This window comes from Oncorhynchus nerka, linkage group LG19 (assembly GCF_034236695.1).
Source record: "Oncorhynchus nerka isolate Pitt River linkage group LG19, Oner_Uvic_2.0, whole genome shotgun sequence".
In the NCBI taxonomy this organism is placed as follows: Eukaryota; Metazoa; Chordata; class Actinopteri; order Salmoniformes; family Salmonidae; genus Oncorhynchus; species Oncorhynchus nerka.
Window position 1 is genome coordinate 5,578,328 of NC_088414.1, and position 18,666 is coordinate 5,596,993.

At 46.2% G+C, this 18,666-nt stretch overlaps 1 protein-coding gene across 2 annotated transcripts in view; it reads left to right on the top strand.

Moving 5' to 3' along the window:
- The window catches only part of LOC115125735 (dual specificity testis-specific protein kinase 2-like), a 96,809-nt gene that overhangs the window by 16,292 nt on the left and 61,851 nt on the right, over positions 1–18,666 (top strand). For both annotated transcript variants that reach the window (XM_065004659.1, XM_065004660.1), the window contains 4 exons: positions 9,216–9,403; positions 15,724–15,845; positions 15,970–16,018; positions 16,331–16,480. In XM_065004659.1, coding sequence (XP_064860731.1) covers positions 9,216–9,403; positions 15,724–15,845; positions 15,970–16,018; positions 16,331–16,480 — 509 coding nt within the window. The remainder of the gene's footprint in view (positions 1–9,215; positions 9,404–15,723; positions 15,846–15,969; positions 16,019–16,330; positions 16,481–18,666) is intronic.

The window sequence follows — 18,666 nt, forward strand, 5'->3', positions numbered from 1 at the left end:
TTGGTGTAGAACCCAGTAATATCCTATCCATTGCATTGTATAGTAGGTGCCCTCCGCTGCTTCTAGCCAGTCTCCGGTAGCTGTCCTGGGCAGGGTTGTGGAGCCAGTCTCCGGTAGCTGTCCTGGGCAGGGTTGTGGAGCCAGTCTCCGGTAGCTGTCCTGGGCAGGGTTGTGGAGCCAGTCTCCGGTAGCTGTCCTGGGCAGGGTTGTCGAGCCAGTCTCCTGTAGCTGTCCTGGGCAGGGTTGTGGAGCCAGTCTCCGGTAGCTGTCCTGGGCAGGGTTGTGGAGCCAGTCTCCGGTAGCTGGTCTGGGCAGGGTTGTGGAGCCAGTCTCCGGTAGCTGTCCTGGGCAGGGTTGTGGAGCCAGTCTCCGGTAGCTGTCCTGGGCAGGGTTGTGGAGCCAGTCTCCGGTAGCTGTCCTGGGCAGGGTTGTGGAGCCAGTCTCCGGTAGCTGTCCTGGGCAGGGTTGTGGAGCCAGTCTCCGGTAGCTGTCCTGGGCAGGGTTGTGGAGCCAGTCTCCGGTAGCTGTCCTGGGCAGGGTTGTGGAGCCAGTCTCCGGTAGCTGTCCTGGGCAGGGTTGTGGAATGTGGCAGAGCTGTGAGGATTAGCTGAGCCTTTGAACATCAGGTGGTTCTGTACTCAGGCACCTGGCCTGGTAGCCTGGTACTGAACCATTCTCACCCATTCCATCTATTCATTCCCTTCAAGAAATGCTGGGCCTAGATTGTAATTTGTCTTTGGTTGGTCAAGTGTTTGTCAGAAAACGGATCCAGTAATAGTGCTATCAGGCTTCAGTTACTGACGTCTGATTGATACTCCCTAAGTCTGACTCTTCCCACCACCGGCACTTGACGAGATAATGTGACCTGGAGAATGACAATGGAGCAAAATGTGTACAGTACATGGGATTAAAGGAATACAATCTGTGGATATACAGTTGAAGTCGGAAGTTTACATACACCTTAGCCAAATGCATTTAAACTCAGTTTTTCACAATTCCTGACATTTAATCCTAGTAAGAAAATCCCTGTTTTAGGTCAGTTAGGATAACCACTTTATTTTAAGAATGTGAAATGTCAGAATAATAGTAGAGAGAATGATTTATTTCAGCTTTTATTTTTATATCACATTCCCAGTGGATCAGAAGATTATATACACTCAATTCGTATTTGGTAGCATTGCTTTAAATTGTTTAACTTGGATCAAACGTTTTGGGTAGCCTTCCACAAGCATCCCACAATAAGTTGGGTGAATTTTGGCCCATTCCTCCTGAGCTGGTGTAACCGAGTCAGGTTTGTAGGCCTCCTTGCTCGCACAAGCTTTTTCAGTTCTGCCCACACATTTTATAGGATTGAGGTAAGGGCTTTGTGATGGCCACTCCTGTCACGACTTCCACCGAAGTTGGCTCCCCTGCCTGTTCGGGCGGTGCTCGGCGGTCGTCGTCACTGGCCTACTAGCCGCCACCCATCCCTTTTTCGTTGTCTGTTTGTTTTGTCTTATAAGGGTCTATTTATTGTCTATTTGTGTGGGCTTCCTTATTTAAAGTAGGTTTACCCGCCCTTGTTTTGTGCGGGATTAATTTTGTGTTACGTGTGTGCGTTAGTTAGGTGTGTTTGTGTTCTGGTACCCTGTGTTTTTGGGTGGTCCATATATTTCTGCACCCTGTGTTGTGGGCTTGTTTGTTTGTGCATTATTAAAGTGCACCTTTCCCTGTGGAACTCTCTGCGCCTGATTCCATTCCTCACACACCTAGTTCCCTGTGACAACTCCAACACCTTGACTTTGTTGTCCTTAAGCCATTTTGACACAATTTTGGAAGTATGCTTGAGGTCATTGTCCATTTAGAAGACCCATTTGCGACCAAGCTTTAACTTCTGATGTCTTGAGATGTTGCTTCAATATATCCACATCATTTCCCCACCTCATGATGCCATCTATTTTGTGAAGTGCACCAGTCCCTCCTGCAGCAAAGCACCCCCACAACATGATGCTGCCACCCCCGTGCTTCACGGTGGGGATGGTGTTCTTCGGCTCGCAAGCCTCCCCCTTTTTCCTCCAAACATAACAATGGTAAATTATGGCAAAACAGTTCTATTTTTGTTTCATCAGACCAGAGGACAGTTTTCCAAAAAGTACAATCTTGGTCCCCATGTGCAGTTGCAAACCGTAGTCTGGCTTTCTTACGGCGGTTTTGGAGCAGTGGCTTCTTCCTTGCTGAGCGGCCTTTCAGGTTATGTCAATATAGGACTCGTTTTACTGTGGATATAGATACTTTTGTACCTGTTTACTCCAGCATCTTCACAAGGTCCTTTGCTGTTGTTCTGGGAATGATTTGCACTTTTCGCACCAAAGTACGTTCATCTCTAGGAAACAGAACGCGTCTCCTTCCTGAGCGGTAGGACGGCTGCGTGGTCCCATGGTGTTTATACTTGCGAAACTATTGTTTGTACAGATGAACGTGGTACCTTCAGGCATTTGGAAATTGCTCCCAAGGATGAACAAGACTTGTGGATGTCTAAAATTTTTTGGTTTAGGCTGATTTATTTTGATTTTTCCCATGATGTCAAGCACTGAGTTTGAAGGTAGGCCTTCAAATTCATCCACAGGTACACCTCCAATTGACTCAAATGATGTCTATCAGAAGCTTTTAAAGCCATTTCCCAAGCTGTTTAAAGGCACGTCATTTAGCCTATCAGAAGCTTCTAAAGCCATGACATCATTTTCTGGAATTTTCCAAGCTGTTTAAAGGCACGGTCAACTCAGTGCATGTAAACTTCTGACCCACTGGAATTGTGATACAGTGAATTATAAGTGAAATAATCTGTAAACAATTGTTGGAAAAATGACTTGTGTCATGTATAAAGTAGATGTCCTAACCGACTTGCCAAAACTATAGTTTGTTAACAAGTAATGTGTGGTTGAAAAACCTAAGTGTATTTAAACTTCTGACTTCCACTGTAGGAATGTCTCATGACGAATATAATGATCACGACATTAGGAGCATAGAGCACCCTGCCCAATACGCTTAGCCATTCAGCATGAAGATATCTACAGTCCCCTGAATAACTTCCTGATGGAGTCCGTGTTTTGTATGTTTGACATGATGAACCTTCAACTCTGCCTGGGTGACCTTACATAGTCTTTGTTTATCACACACGTACACACACACACACTCCCCAAACATGCTCACAGGCTGACCTTATGGAAGCAGCAGGTTGTGACCCCAGGAGCTAAACCCTCTAGGGTGACAGGAAGTAACCTGAGAGAGTTGTGTCACAGGGGCCAGAGAGGGAGGGAGCAGAGAGTCGTGTCACAGGGGCCGGGGCCAGAAAGTGAGGGAGCAGAGAGCCAGCAGCAGCTCTAGAGTTCCACTAGACTGAATTATTTACCCAGCACAGCAAAGCCCAACCCGATGCTTCTTTCCATCAACACAATTCCAAACCCTGCCAGCTCTCCATGCAGCCTCATGACACAGGAGCATAAATGAATTATTATCCGCGCGTGGGAGTCCTATTTGGAAAAGCTCTATTCCTTCAATTTTCAACCTGATCTCATTTGTTGCATCGCATATAAGGATCTTAGACTAACTGTATTGCATACGAGAGTGATATCAACTTGCAAATTGCGTATTAAATAACTAATTGAGTCTGAGCCTGTGCTGCTGGCCAGTGTAAGGTTGTTGTTGTTGATCAGGTTTATTTGTATATATTGTTATGCTCATCACATCACCCACACAAGGCCTTGTTCTTTTTGACTCCCCCGTCTCTGGCCCTCTCTGGCCCTCTCATGAAATCAGGGCTGAGTGGCTCTGTGATTGTTTAGTGGTGGGTGGCCATCCACATGTCCAACAACGCTTAACCCAGCATGCATCTGTGGTTGCCTCTCCCATCTATCACTCACTGTCTTTCCATACTTATACAGGGTACATACCGTACTCCCATTAGCGCAACCACATTCTCTTTTTTCAGTAGCTCGTATACTCAGACATGTCGTACTCACACATTCATTTCTCCTGGGGAATTACACAGGCAAGTAAATGCTCCAGAGGACCACTCAGTGCAAACCCCTGCAAGAGTCCGAATAAACCCTCACACAGGGGTGCAACTTTGGTTTTAGAAGTGTGGGGGACATATATAAATAGTGTGCAAAGCTGTCATCAAGGCAAATGGTGGCTACTTTAAAGAATCTCAAATCTCAAATATATTTTGTTTACTACATGATACATGTGTTATTTCATAGTTTTGATGTCTTCACTATTATTCTACAATGTAGAAAATAGTTTAAAAAATGAAGAAAAACCTTTGAATGAGTGGGTGTGTCCAAACCTTTGAATGAGTGGGTGTGTCCAAACCTTTGAATGAGTGGGTGTGTCCAAACCTTTGAATGAGTGGGTGTGTCCAAACCTTTGAATGAGTGGGTGTCTCCAAACCTTTGAATGAGTGGGTGTGTCCAAACCTTTGAATGAGTGGGTGTCTCCAAACCTTTGAATGAGTGGGTGTGTCCAAACCTTTGAATGAGTAGGTGTGTCCAAACCTTTGAATGAGTGGGTGTGTCCAAACCTTTGAATGAGTGGGTGTGTCCAAACCTTTGAATGAGTGGGTGTGTCCAAACCTTTGAATGAGTGGGTGTGTCCAAACCTTTGACCGGTACTGTATATTTATCTTTATCCAGTGGGATAAACACTCCAAACAGCCCGACCGCTCGGAGACGTCCGCATGGTCTTAAAGCTGCCTCTTTTTGTATCACATTCCAAAGATAAAACTGGAGGGGGAATCAGAATTACATGCCCCCCCCCCCTGTTCGGGCAGACAGTTTAGCCCATACAAACGCAGCTAGTTCTCATGAATCTACACATGCACTCACACGTACATGAGCACACAGACATGCGCATACACACACACACACACACACACACACACACACACGAGGAAGGCCTTTCTGCCCACTCTCCTGCACGCTTTGAGAGTTTTAGTGGGAGAGAATGTGAGGAGGACAGTTTCAGTCCTATAAGAGAATAAATGTGCTACGGTAAGGGACCAGCCAAGCAGGTTTCTCTGTGTCATGTACAATAGGTCACAGGTCATGGAAGCAGAAAGTTCATATTTCACCAGATAACTGCCTGTTTGTGTTGATATGATACTGTACTACACTGTACTGTACACCATTGGTTGTTAGAAAGCAGTATATTACAAAGCGAAAGATGGTTGCGGAAAGGAAACATTAGCCTATCAATATTAGCCTAGATATTGACTGTGTGCAGTGAAATATGCACGATGCCATAGTGCTGAAAGGCTGATGCTGGAATGAAGGAAATAAACGGGGCAGATATGAGCAGAAGCTCATCGTTTCACAAATCTGACAAGAGATAACAGGAGGGGGGGGGGGGGGGGGGCTGGTAAGCAGATTGTGCGAGAGGATGTATCAGAATGCCCGGGGTTGCAGAGAGAGCGAGGGGGTGGACTGATGGACTCATTGGACTGATGGCTGTGCAGAGTGGAGTGTGGCTGCTAGGACTGAGTCGGGATTGAGCCTGTAAAAGGATGGTTAAAAAGAAAGAAAGCCATTACTGGCAGGCCCCCGTAGATGGCTAAGGATTGAGCCGTGATGGCTTTTTAATGTTGGGGTGACGAGCTCTCATCCACACTGACGTGTTCATTTGTTGTTGATTAAATAATATCCGTCTTGTACACAATGGGCCTGCGGCACACACACACACACACACACACACACACACACACACACACACACACACACACACACACACACACACACACACACACACACACACACACACACACACGTGCACAGACTCTTTGTGCTCTCGCTTTCCCAATCTCTCTCTCTCATCCATTCAACAAGTCATGACTAGTTTCTCAAGACAAATATTTTCTTGTTTTTAAGGTCCTTCATCGAAAGTCAACAAAGAACAATCAACAAGGACAGTCAACAAGTGATTGGTTTGCTAGGAACCACAGATATGTTACTTTTAATAATCCACTTTATTTGCATGTTAGAGGTTCGTGATGCAGGTTGTGTAAGGTGTTTTGACCCGGTTTGGGAAAGACCTCTCCAAACCCCTATCCATCCCAACACATATAGCAACCTTCAGAAAGCATTCACACCCTCTCACTGTTTCCACATTTCGTTGTGTTACAGCCTGACTTTAACATACATTACATTTAGAATGTGTCACTGGCCTACACATAATACCCCATAATGTCAAAATGGAATTATGTTTTTAGAAACTTTTACAAATGAATTAAAAGCGGAAATGTCTTGAGTCAATAAGTATTCAACCCCTTTGTTATGGGAAGCCTAAATAAGTTCAGGAGTAAACATTTGCTTAAAACACATCACATAATAAGTTTCATGGACTCACTCTGTGTGCACTAAGTGTTTATCAGGCTTTTTGAATGACTACCTCATCTCTGTACCCCACACATACAATTATCTGTAAGGTCCCTCAGTCAAGCAGTGGATTTCACACACAGATTCAACCACAAAGACCAGGTCGGTTATCCAATGCCTCGCAAAGAAGGGCACCTATTGGTAGATGGGTAAATACACTGAGGAGCCAGGCCCAACCAATCAGAATGAGTTTATCCCCACAAAAGGGCTTTATTACAAACATAAATACTATTCAGTTTATGGTAGAGCAATTAACATTCAATTCTCTAGCAATACCTCTAGTGGACATTCCTGCAGTCAGCATGCCAATTGCACGCTCCCTCAATGGCATTGGCATTGTGTTGGTGACAAAACTGCACATTTTAGAGTGGCCTTTTATTGCCCCCCCCCCAGCACAAGGTGCACCTGTGTAGTGATCATGCTGTTTAATCAGCTTCTTGATACGCCACACCTGTCAGGCGGATGGATTATCTTGATAAAGAATAAAATGCTCATTAACAGGGATGTCAACAAATTTCTGAACAAAATCTGACGAGAGAGATAATATGTTTGTGCGTAAGGAACATTTTTTGGGGTCTTTTATTTAGACTCATGAAACATGGGACCAGCACTTTACATGTTGCGTTTATATTTGTGCTTGTTAGATCAAGGTCATTTCATAGTAATCATCAGAAGTATGTATACGTTGAAACTTCTACTTAGAAATTCTACTTTTTCACCCTGAACTGCATTCAATATGCAGTATATTGGGTGGCTGAAATTATGTTGAACGTTATATTTGATTAGACAATACATTGATAATGTTGAAACGACATTGATTGAACCAGAGTGTGCCCAGAGGGCCATGACTGTGTGATTGTGGATTATGACATTCCTTGGAGTACTGAACTCTTGGCCTGACTTTGTTTGCAAGACTCTCTGATCTTTCAGTTGAAGTCCCTGTCTCAGAGGCCTTGTCTTGCCAGTGGCCTGTGTTTACACATAGCAGGAAGGTGTAATACAGGGGCCTGTATGTGACCTGCACCTTAATTGGAGAGGACGGGCTCGTGGTAATGGCTGGTGCGCTTTTAGTGGAAGGGTATCAGACGCATGGTTTCTATGTGTTTGATGCCGTTCCATTTACTCCGCTCCGGCCATTATTAAGAGCCGTCCTCCCCTCAGCAGCCTCAACTGGTGACCTGTGTGTAGCCTGGTAGTTGGTCAGAGTTCACTGGCTTTCTCAGGGCACACGGCCAAGGTTGCCTAACTGGAAATTTGCCGTAGCGTCTTTCCCGCAAAGATACCATCGTCATTCCACTTTCTTACCCAACCGTGACATTCCAACTGGGGCTCGACAGATATCTGTCTTTTTTTAAGTTGTCAGATATGTTGGAAAAGAGTGGGAATGGAGCAAAAATAAGCCCTCTCAAGGCCCTCGGGAAGAAAATAGAAAGCGTGTTCTGTTTTTGCTGCGGATAAAGAGGGACCTTTGGATGAAGGGAGAAATCTGTCACTTCACTTTAGGGAACTTGGCAGTCTGGGAAGTCATGTTTAACTCGGTCTGTCACATCAAGGCTGAACTATCTCCCTCAAGGCTGATTTCCCCACCCAATCCACTCCATGTAAAAGTGACAACATCAGATGTTGCCAGAAACCGAAAAGAGATAACTGCAGCCATATTGTGGCCACTTGTCACTTGTGATTGAAGACTTTTCATTAAAGACGTTCCTGCAAATGGGAAACGTTTAGAACACTTTTTACAAGCTAAACTGACCCTAGAGGATTTGTAAACACTTAAGAATCTAGTTTCTCATGGCTTCTTCCTGGTTCATGGTTGCCTTGGCCTGCCTTGGCCTAGATGGTGACATTGCCATAACAAACAATGTTCTACCCATAAAACTAATTTGATTACATCTATGTCACCATGTGTACTTTCCCACTACAGTATTGTCACGCCTACCTTATCTGATCATCGAGATGAAAATATTTAGCATAACCATTTTCAACACTGCACCATTGCAGAAGCTATGAGAAAGCTTGTCTGATTGTATCTGTGTGAACAAGCCTCTCTCAGTGAGGAGACAACAAGCAGGAGGTTGTTTGGCCTTGAGCAGGTGTCACATACAGTAACCCAAGGTTTTAACCTTGTGTTTTCTGTCTTGGAGCTGAATGCACCAATGACATATGCTGTTGTGATGGTGTCATAGACCTCTACTGACGTATCTGTTTGTAGTTTTAGGTTACACACCGCAAAAGCAAAGAATAATCAATCTAAACCGCGAGTGTGCATCTCCAACTGGGTGTGAAACCTGACACAGTTAGGTCAGCCAATAGCAGATTACCTTGACAAATGACCTCTGAAACTAGATTTCTCACAGAAGTACCATATTGGCTTATACTCGACAGTTAGACTACAAGTTGTATCAGTCTTGAAGATACAAGTCAAATCACTGGTGTTCTTAGATGGAAATTGCAAAGTTATTTGGAATTAATTCTAATGCATTCAAAATATATTTTCTGTGCAAATGATGTTCTCGTCTCAGAATGTGTTTCAGCTCACCAAACAGTTCTCCTCTGAATCTGCTTAATTTGCATTTTACTGAGTATATTTATCTTTCAAAGCGCTCCCACTTAAAGATGAAATCTATTTTCTTAATCAGAAGCTTTTTTCTCTCATGTTTACTAGTTTCGAGTGTTTGCCTCCAAGATGTCTAAATTGGGTTGATGGAGAGCGCAGAGACATTTCTAGTGCCTCTGATGGCTTTAACACTGGGCTATGGATAGTGAGTGAGACTAAGTGTCTGACCCTGTGGCCCCGTGCCTCACCAGACGAGCTGCCTAGGATGAGGTGTGAGGTGGAGGTGACCCCTGAACCCAGCAGCCCCGGAGAGGCAGCAGACACCTACTGCCAGGTGGACCGATGGCAAAAGCTACGCACCGCCGTCCGCAAGCTGGAATTCTGGGAAGACTTCAGTGCCGAGCTGATTGGGAGTGGCTTCTTCTCCAAGGTGTACAAGGTACGAACCTGTTCATTTTGGAAATGGCTGGGGGGAAAAAATGTATGTGTGTGCGCGGAAGATAGAGCAAAACAGAATTGAACTTCCACACACCCTCTAATTAAAGTCTATGATTTAATTACCATGTTTGTTTCAGTTACAATTACCTCATTAAATCAGCATATTTCAAAAGTGGCATCAAGCTTTATATGGCACACATCCAGATAAGTGTACTACAACATATTTAACAGAGTACATACTGTACATACAATACAGTCCCACACAAAGAGCAACCTACATTTAGTCTACTCCCAACTCCAGTGTCAAAACTGACAACATTATGCCTTGGCTGATCCCTTAAACACCCCCTCAGAGCATCAGACACAATAATCAGCCCAAGTAATTACACTGCAAACATGTTCTTCTCTGCATTCATATTCCCACGAGACAAAGGAACACAGTTTAAGTTCCCTTAATACCTGTCTCGGTGTAAGGTACGGTCTGTAGAGTCAAGTGAACAACGTTTACATGATCATGACTGAACACTGGCAGGGTCTTCAACAGTCCTAGTCCTTTTCCTTGGAGGCCATGTCAGGTCACAATTGTAGCAGGGCCACCGTGGCTTTCCTGCTATTGTTAGCGTGTTTGTCTTGAGCTGGAACTCCCAGATGCTCAGATAAGGATCAGAGATAATGGCGCCGGAGGAGATGGTTGAGCGTGTTTTCTTTATCGTGTCGTTTGTAACTTATTTTGTACATAATGTTTCTGGTCTCTTATGACCGAAAATAGGCTTTTGGATATCAGAACAGTGAGTACTCACCTCATACTGGACATAGATTTTTGTCTTTAACGAGTCGGACACAAGGGATTTACTTCAGACACAGGACAAGGCCCAGATCCCCATCATTCTCATGAAGAAGAGACGGAGAAATTGGGGTCGTAGGTCGGGGTGCCTTGTAAGAATCAGACAGCGAGTGGGTAACCCGTCTCTACCATCAGTCCCATTAGCCAACATGCAATCATTGCATAATAATCTGGATGAGCTCCGATCAAGACTATCCAACGGGACATTAAAAACTGTACTACTACTGTATCTTACATTTCATGAGTCGTGGCTGAATGACGACATGGATAACATACAGCTGGCTGGGTGCATCGGCATGATAGAACAGTGGGGTGGTGGTCTGTGTCTATTTGTCAATAACAGCTGTAGCACAAAATGTCATTTAGTCTCTAGGTTTTGCTCGCCTGAGGTAGAGTTTCTCATGATAAACTGTAGACCACACTGTATACCAAGAGAGTTCATCTATATTTTGTCATAGCTGTCTAGTTACCACGACAAACTGTTTCTGGCACGAAGACCGCACTCAACAAGCTGTATAAGGCCATAAGAAGGGAAAAATGCTCATCCAGAGGCGGCACTCCTAGTGGCCGGGGACTTTAATGCAGGGAAACTTACATTTTTACCAGCATGTTAAATGTGCAAACCAAGGGACAAAAAACTCTCGACCACCTTTACTCCACACACAGAGATGCGGACAAAGCTCTCCCTCACCCTCCATTTGGTAAATCTGACCATAACTCTATCCTCCCGATTCCTGCTTACAAGCTAAAACTGAAGCAGGAAGTACCAGTGACTCTCTCAATACGGAAGTGGTCAGATGATGCAGATGCTAAGCTACAGGACTGTTTTGCTAGGACAGACTGGAATATGTTCAGGGATTCTTTCAATGGCATTAAGGAGTACACCACATCAGTCACTGGCTTCATCAATAAGTCCATTGATGATGGACTGTATGTCGTCCATACAGTACCCCAACCAGAAGTCATGGATTACAGGCAACATCCTCACTGAGCTAAAGGGTAGAGTTGATGCTTTCAAGGAGCAGGACTCTAACCCGGACGCGTATAATAAATCCCGCTATGCCCTCCGACGAACCATCAAACAAGCAAAGCGTCAATACAGGACTAAGATTGAATCCTTCTACACCAGCTCCGACACTCGTCGGATGTGGCAGGGCAAACTATTACGGACTACAAAGGGAAGCACAGCCATGAATTTCCCAGTGACACGAGCCTACCAGACGAGCTAAATGACTTCTATGTGCGCTTCAAGGCAATCAACACTGAAGCATGCATGAGAACACCAGCTGTTCGGGACGACTGTGTGATCACGCTCTCCGTAGCCAATGTGAGAAGACCTGTAAACAGGTCAACATTCAGACTGATTACCAGGATGTGTACTCTGAGCATGCGCTGACCAACTGGCAAGTGGCATCACTGACATTTTCAACCTGTCCTTGACCGAGTCTGTAATACCAACATGTTTCAAGCAGACCACCATAGGCCCTGTGCCCAAGAACACCAAGGTAACATGCCTAAATGACTACCGACCCGTAGCACTCACGTCTATAGACATGAAGTGCTTTCAAAGACTGGTCATTGCTCACATCAACACCATTATCCCAGAAACCCTAGACCCACTCCAATTTGCATACCGCCCAAACAGATCCACAGATGATGTAATCTCTGTTGCACTCCACACTGCCCTTTCCCATCTGGACAAAAGGAACACCTATGTGGGAATGCTATTCATTGACTACAGCTCAGCATTCAACACCATAGTGCCCTCAAAGCTCATCACTAAGCTAAGGATCCTGGGACTAAACACCTCCCTCGGCAACTGGATCCTGGACTTCCTGATGGGCCGCCCCATGTGGTAAGGTTAGGTAACAACACATCTGCCACGCCGATCCCCAACACAGGGGCCCCTCAGGGGTGTGTGCTCAGTCCACTCCTGTCCACACCTCTATACCAGACGGTGTCAGAGGAACTCCCTAAAAATTGCCAAAGACTCCAGCCACCCTAGTCATCGACTATTCTCTCTGCTATCGCACAGCAACCGGTACCGGAGCGCCATGTCTAGGTCCAAAAGGCTTCTTAATCTAAGGATCTGCTCCTTTTTTTTCAATTTTACCTAAAATGACATAGCCAAATCTAACTGCCTGTAGCTCAGGCCCTGAAGCCAGGGTTTTCATGTTCTTGGCACCAAATGAATGTAGTAGAATATAACACAATAGATCTGGTAAAAGATCATACGAAGAAAAAAACAACCGTTCTTTTGTATTTTTTTTGCAGTCTTTGAAATGCAAGAGAAAGGCCATAATGTATTATTCCAGCCCAGGTGCAAATTAGATTTAGGCCACTAGATGGCAGCAGTGTATGTGCAAAGTTTTTGACTGATCCAATGAACCATTGCAAGACTGCCCAAATTGCCTAATTTGTTTATTAATAACTTTTCATGTTCAAAATTGTGCACTCTCCTCAAACAATAGCATGGTATTATTTCACTGTAATAGCTACTGTAAATTGGACAGTACAGTTAGATTAACAAGAATTTAAGCTTTCTGCCCATATCAGATACTCGAAGAAGTTAACAGCTTCTACCCCCAAGCCATAAGGCTCATGAACAGCTAACCAAATGGCTTCCTGGACCACCCCCCTTCAATGTTTACTATGCTGCTACTCTCTGTTATCTATGCATAGTCACTTTATCTCTACTTACATGTACATATTACCTCAATTACCTCAACTAACCTGTGCCCCCGCACATTGACTCTGTACCGGTGCCCCCGCACATTGACTCTGTACCGGTGCCCCCGCACATTGACTCTGTACCGGTGCCCCCGCACATTGACTCTGTACCGGTGCCCCCGCACATTGACTCTGTACCGGTACCCCCGCACATTGACTCTGTACCGGTGCCCCCGCACATTGACTCTGTACCGGTACCCCCGCACATTGACTCTGTACCGGTACCCCCGCACATTGACTCTGTACCGGTGCCCCCGCACATTGACTCTGTACCGGTGTCCCCGCACATTGACTCTGTACCGGTACCCCCGCACATTGACTCTGTACCGGTACCCCGCACATTGACTCTGTACCGGTGCCCCGCACATTGACTCTGTACCGGTGCCCCGCACATTGACTCTGTACCGGTGCCCCCGCACATTGACTCTGTACCGGTGCCCCCGCACATTGACTCTGTACCGGTGCCCCGCACATTGACTCTGTACCGGTGCCCCGCACATTGACTCTGTACCGGTACCCCCGCACATTGACTCTGTACCGGTACCCCGCACATTGACTCTGTACCGGTACCCCGCACATTGACTCTGTACCGGTGCCCCCGCACATTGACTCTGTACCGGTGCCCCGCACATTGACTCTGTACCGGTACCCCCGCACATTGACTCTGTACCGGTGCCCCCGCACATTGACTCTGTACCGGTGCCCCGCACATTGACTCTGTACCGGTGCCCCCGCACATTGACTCTGTACCGGTGCCCCGCACATTGACTCTGTACCGGTGCCCCCGCACATTGACTCTGTACCGGTGCCCCGCACATTGACTCTGTACGGTGCCCCGCACATTGACTCTGTACCGGTACCCCGCACATTGACTCTGTACCGGTGCCCCGCACATTGACTCTGTACCGGTGCCCCGCACATTGACTCTGTACCGGTGCCCCGCACATTGACTCTGTACCGGTGCCCCGCACATTGACTCTGTACCGGTGCCCCGCACATTGACTCTGTACCGGTGCCCCGCACATTGACTCTGTACCGGTGCCCCCGCACATTGACTCTGTACCGTTACCCCGCACATTGACTCTGTACCGGTGCCCCGCACATTGACTCTGTACCGGTGCCCCGCACATTGACTCTGTACCGGTGCCCCGCACATTGACTCTGTACCGGTGCCCCGCACATTGACTCTGTACCGGTGCCCCGCACATTGACTCTGTACCGGTGCCCCCGCACATTGACTCTGTACCGGTACCCCGCACATTGACTCTGTACCGGTGCCCCGCACATTGACTCTGTACCGGTGCCCCGCACATTGACTCTGTACGGTACCCCGCACATTGACTCTGTACCGGTGCCCCCGCACATTGACTCTGTACCGGTGCCCCCACATTGACTCTGTACCGGTGCCCCCACATTGACTCTGTACCGGTGCCCCCGCACATTGACTCTGTACCGGTGCCCCGCACATTGACTCTGTACCGGTGCCCCCGCACATTGACTCTGTACCGGTATTTCAAGACATTGACTCTGTACCGGTGCCCCCGCACATTGACTCTGTACCGGTGCCCCCGCACATTGACTCTGTACCGGTGCCCCCGCACATTGACTCTGTACCGGTACCCCGTTTTCTATTTTCTTATATTTTTATTTTTTATTTTTTTAAATGTATTGTTTACTTCAGTTTAGTTAGTAAATACTTTCTTAACACTTATTATTTTCTTAAAACTGCATTGTTTGTTTAGGGCTTGTAAGTAAGCATTTCACTGTAAGGTCTACCTGTTGTATTTGGCACGTGACAAATAAAATGCTATTTGATTTGATATGGCGATATAAAGCCCAGTCCTGATAAGAGCGTAATTAGTTTGCAGTCAGTCAGCCATGGAGGGTTCCTAGAACCTGTGCCAAACAGTCAAAGGCTGAATCACAAATGTCACCCTATTCCCTATGTAGTGCACCGGTCTAAAGTAGTGCACTACATAGGGAATAGAGTGCCTTTTGGGATGCAGACGGAGGATGCTACTGTGGAGGCAACATGGTGTACCACTGAACCAGTATTGCCTTACAGGGAGCCAATAGGATGCAGTAAACTTTAATCACCTCAGGAAGTTAAGGCGTTCTATTTTTAGCTTTTGTGTTGAAGCGAATTCACTGTTTGTTTTTCTCGTTCGCTCCAGTTCATAGAGCTCCAGCCTCGTTTACAACTTGTACAAAGGATGCAGAACAGTGAGATCAATCAACCCTGAGCGAGGACGGCACTGTAGAAACACACTATATCGCCCTCTGTTGTCAATCAACCCTGAGCGAGGACGGAACTGTAGAAACACACTATATCGCCCTCTGTTGTCAATCAACCCTGAGCGAGGACGGCACTGTAGAAACACACTATATCGCCCTCTGTTGTCAATCAACCCTGAGCGAGGACGGCACTGTAGAAACACACTATATCGCCCTCTGTTGTCAATCAACCCTGAGCGAGGACGGCACTGTAGAAACACACTTTATCGCCCTCTGTTGTCAATCAACCCTGAGCGAGGACAGAACTGTAGAAACACACTATATCGCCCTCTGTTGTCAATCAGCCCTGAGCGAGGACAGAACTGTAGAAACACACTATATCGCCCTCTGTTGTCAATCAGCCCTGAGCGAGGACGGCACTGTAGAAACACACTATATCGCCCTCTGTTGTCAATCAACCCTGAGCGAGGACAGAACTGTAGAAACACACTATATCGCCCTCTGTTGTCTAGGTGTCACACTGTACCACAAGAAAAGTGATGGTGGTCAAGATCTATAAGAACGACGTGGACCAGGACATCATCGTACGAGAGATCAGTCTACTGCGGAAGCTCTCGCACCCCAACATTGTCCGGTCGGTCCAACATATTTGACAAATGCCTGTTTTTAGAGGAAGATGTGTAGTTGTTGCAAAAACAGCTTGACATTGTGATACTAATGCTAACCATTATTATCATCTGTTTTCTGATTCTTCCTAGGTATCTTGGAATCTGCGTGCGGGAGGATAAGCTGTATCCAATCTTGGAGGTAAGATTGTCAGTATGTTTGTGATCGTGTTGATGATCACAGATAGCAGATGTGTTTTCCTCTCAGTACATGTGTGCATCTCACCATAGTAGCAGTGTTGGAAGGGAAGAGACTGGTATGCCTGTGTAAAACTCCTAGAAACACGACCTATATGGTATATCACATAGAAACACGTAAGGGATCTCAGCGGCACATTCCCTCTGTATTTTGTGCACCTGGCAGTAGTCACGGTGGTTTTGAGGGATTGTATATGTATAACCCTTGGATATAGGATATCTATGGTTCTTACGCAGCCTCTCTCTGTGCTGCCAGTATGTGAGTGGGGGCTGTCTGGAGGACCTCTTGGCCCAGGAGGACGTGTCTCTGTGTTGGAGGGAGAAGGTGGATCTGGCATGTGACATCAGCAGAGGCATGACCTACCTGCACTACAAGAACATCTACCACAGAGACCTCAACTCCAAGGTACACACACACACACACACACACACACACACACACACAGAAACACCACGGTCGGGCTCGGGTCACGTCTGGACAGATAACCACAGTGGTGCCAGAGCCAAGTACCTTACTAATGCAATCTGGGCTCCAAAATAATTTAAAAAGCATGTCACTTTCATTTGACGTCATTTTTTCCCCATGTCTCAGACGTGACGTTGGAAGTTGACTGAAGGTATCAAGGACAAGTAAAGGAAATGTTTCTGATTATTTCTTGATCTGTCAATCAGATAACTGGGGTCCGCCGACTATTTCCTCAAGCACGTAGCCGTGGAGCCGCCTTAGACATCCATTCTATCTGCCCCCCTACACAAACCCTCCTGATAGGGACCTGACCTAACCAATCAGATAACTGGGTTCCTCAAGCACGTAGCCGTGGAGCCGCCTTAGACATCCATTCTATCTGCCCCCCCTACACAAACCCTCCTGATAGGGACCTGACCTAACCAATCAGATAACTGGGTTCCTCAAGCACGTAGCCGTGGAGCCGCCTTAGACATCCATTCTATCTGCCCCCCCTACACAAACCCTCCTGATAGGGACCTGACCTAACCAATCAGATAACTGGGTTCCTCAAGCACGTAGCCGTGGAGCCGCCTTAGACATCCATTCTATCTGCCCCCCCTACACAAACCCTCCTGATAGGGACCTGACCTAACCAATCAGATAACTGGGTTCCTCAAGCACGTAGCCGTGGAGCCGCCTTAGACATCCATTCTATCTGCCCCCCCTACACAAACCCTCCTGATAGGGACCTGACCTAATGCCGATTTGACCTCCAGCAGCTTTCGCAGAACTGAGCCTTTCACTGTTTCACTGTATACAACTATGTGAAAGGATAAGAATAAGCCTTTTCGGTAGGTCTACATACGGATACAGTCTAAATCACTGACCCATAGGTCTACATACGGATACAGTCTAAATCACTGACCCATAGGTCTACATACGGATACAGTCTAAATCACTGACCCATAGGTCTACATACGGATACAGTCTAAATCACTGACCCATAGGTCTACATACGAATACAGTCTAAATCACTGACCCATAGGTCTACATACGGATACAGTCTAAATCACTGACCCATTGGTCTACATACGGATACAGTCTAAATCACTGACCCATAGGTCTACATACGGATACAGTCTAAATCACTGACCCATAGGTCTACATACGGATACAGTCTAAATCACTGACCCATGGGTCTACATACGGATACAGTCTAAATCACTGTCACAGACGTCATCTCTGTCTAGCCACTGACCCATAGGTCTACATACGGATACAGTCTAAATCACTGACCCATAGGTCTACATACGGATGCAGTCTAAATCACTGACCCATAGGTCTACATACGGATACAGTCTAAATCACTGACCCATAGGTCTACATACGGATACAGTCTAAATCACTGACCCATGGGTCTACATACGGATACAGTCTAAATCACTGTCACAGACGTCATCTCTGTCAGCCACTGACCCATAGGTCTACATACGGATACAGTCTAAATCACTGACCCATAGGTCTACATACGGATACAGTCTAAATCACTGACCCATAGGTCTACATACGGATACAGTCTAAATCACTGACCCATAGGTCTACATACGGATACAGTCTAAATCACTGTCACAGACGTCATCTCTGTCTAGCCACTGACCCATAGGTCTACATACGGATACAGTCTAAATCACGGACCCATAGGTCTACATACGGATACAGTCTAAATCACTGACCCATAGGTCTACATACGGATACATTCTAAATCACTGACCCATAGGTCTACATACAGATACAGTCTAAATCACTGACCCATAGGTCTACATACGGACACAGTCTAAATCACTGACCCATAGGTCTACATACGGATACAGTCTAAATCACTGACCCATAGGTCTACATACGGATACAGTCTAAATCACTGACCCATAGGTCTACATACGGATACAGTCTAAATCACTGACCCATAGGTCTACATACGGATACAGTCTAAATCACTGACCCATAGGTCTACATACGGATACAGTCTAAATCACTGACCCATAGGTCTACATACGGATACAGTCTAAATCACTGACCCATAGGTCTACATACGGATACAGTCTAAATCACTGACCCATAGGTCTACATACGGATACAGTCTAAAT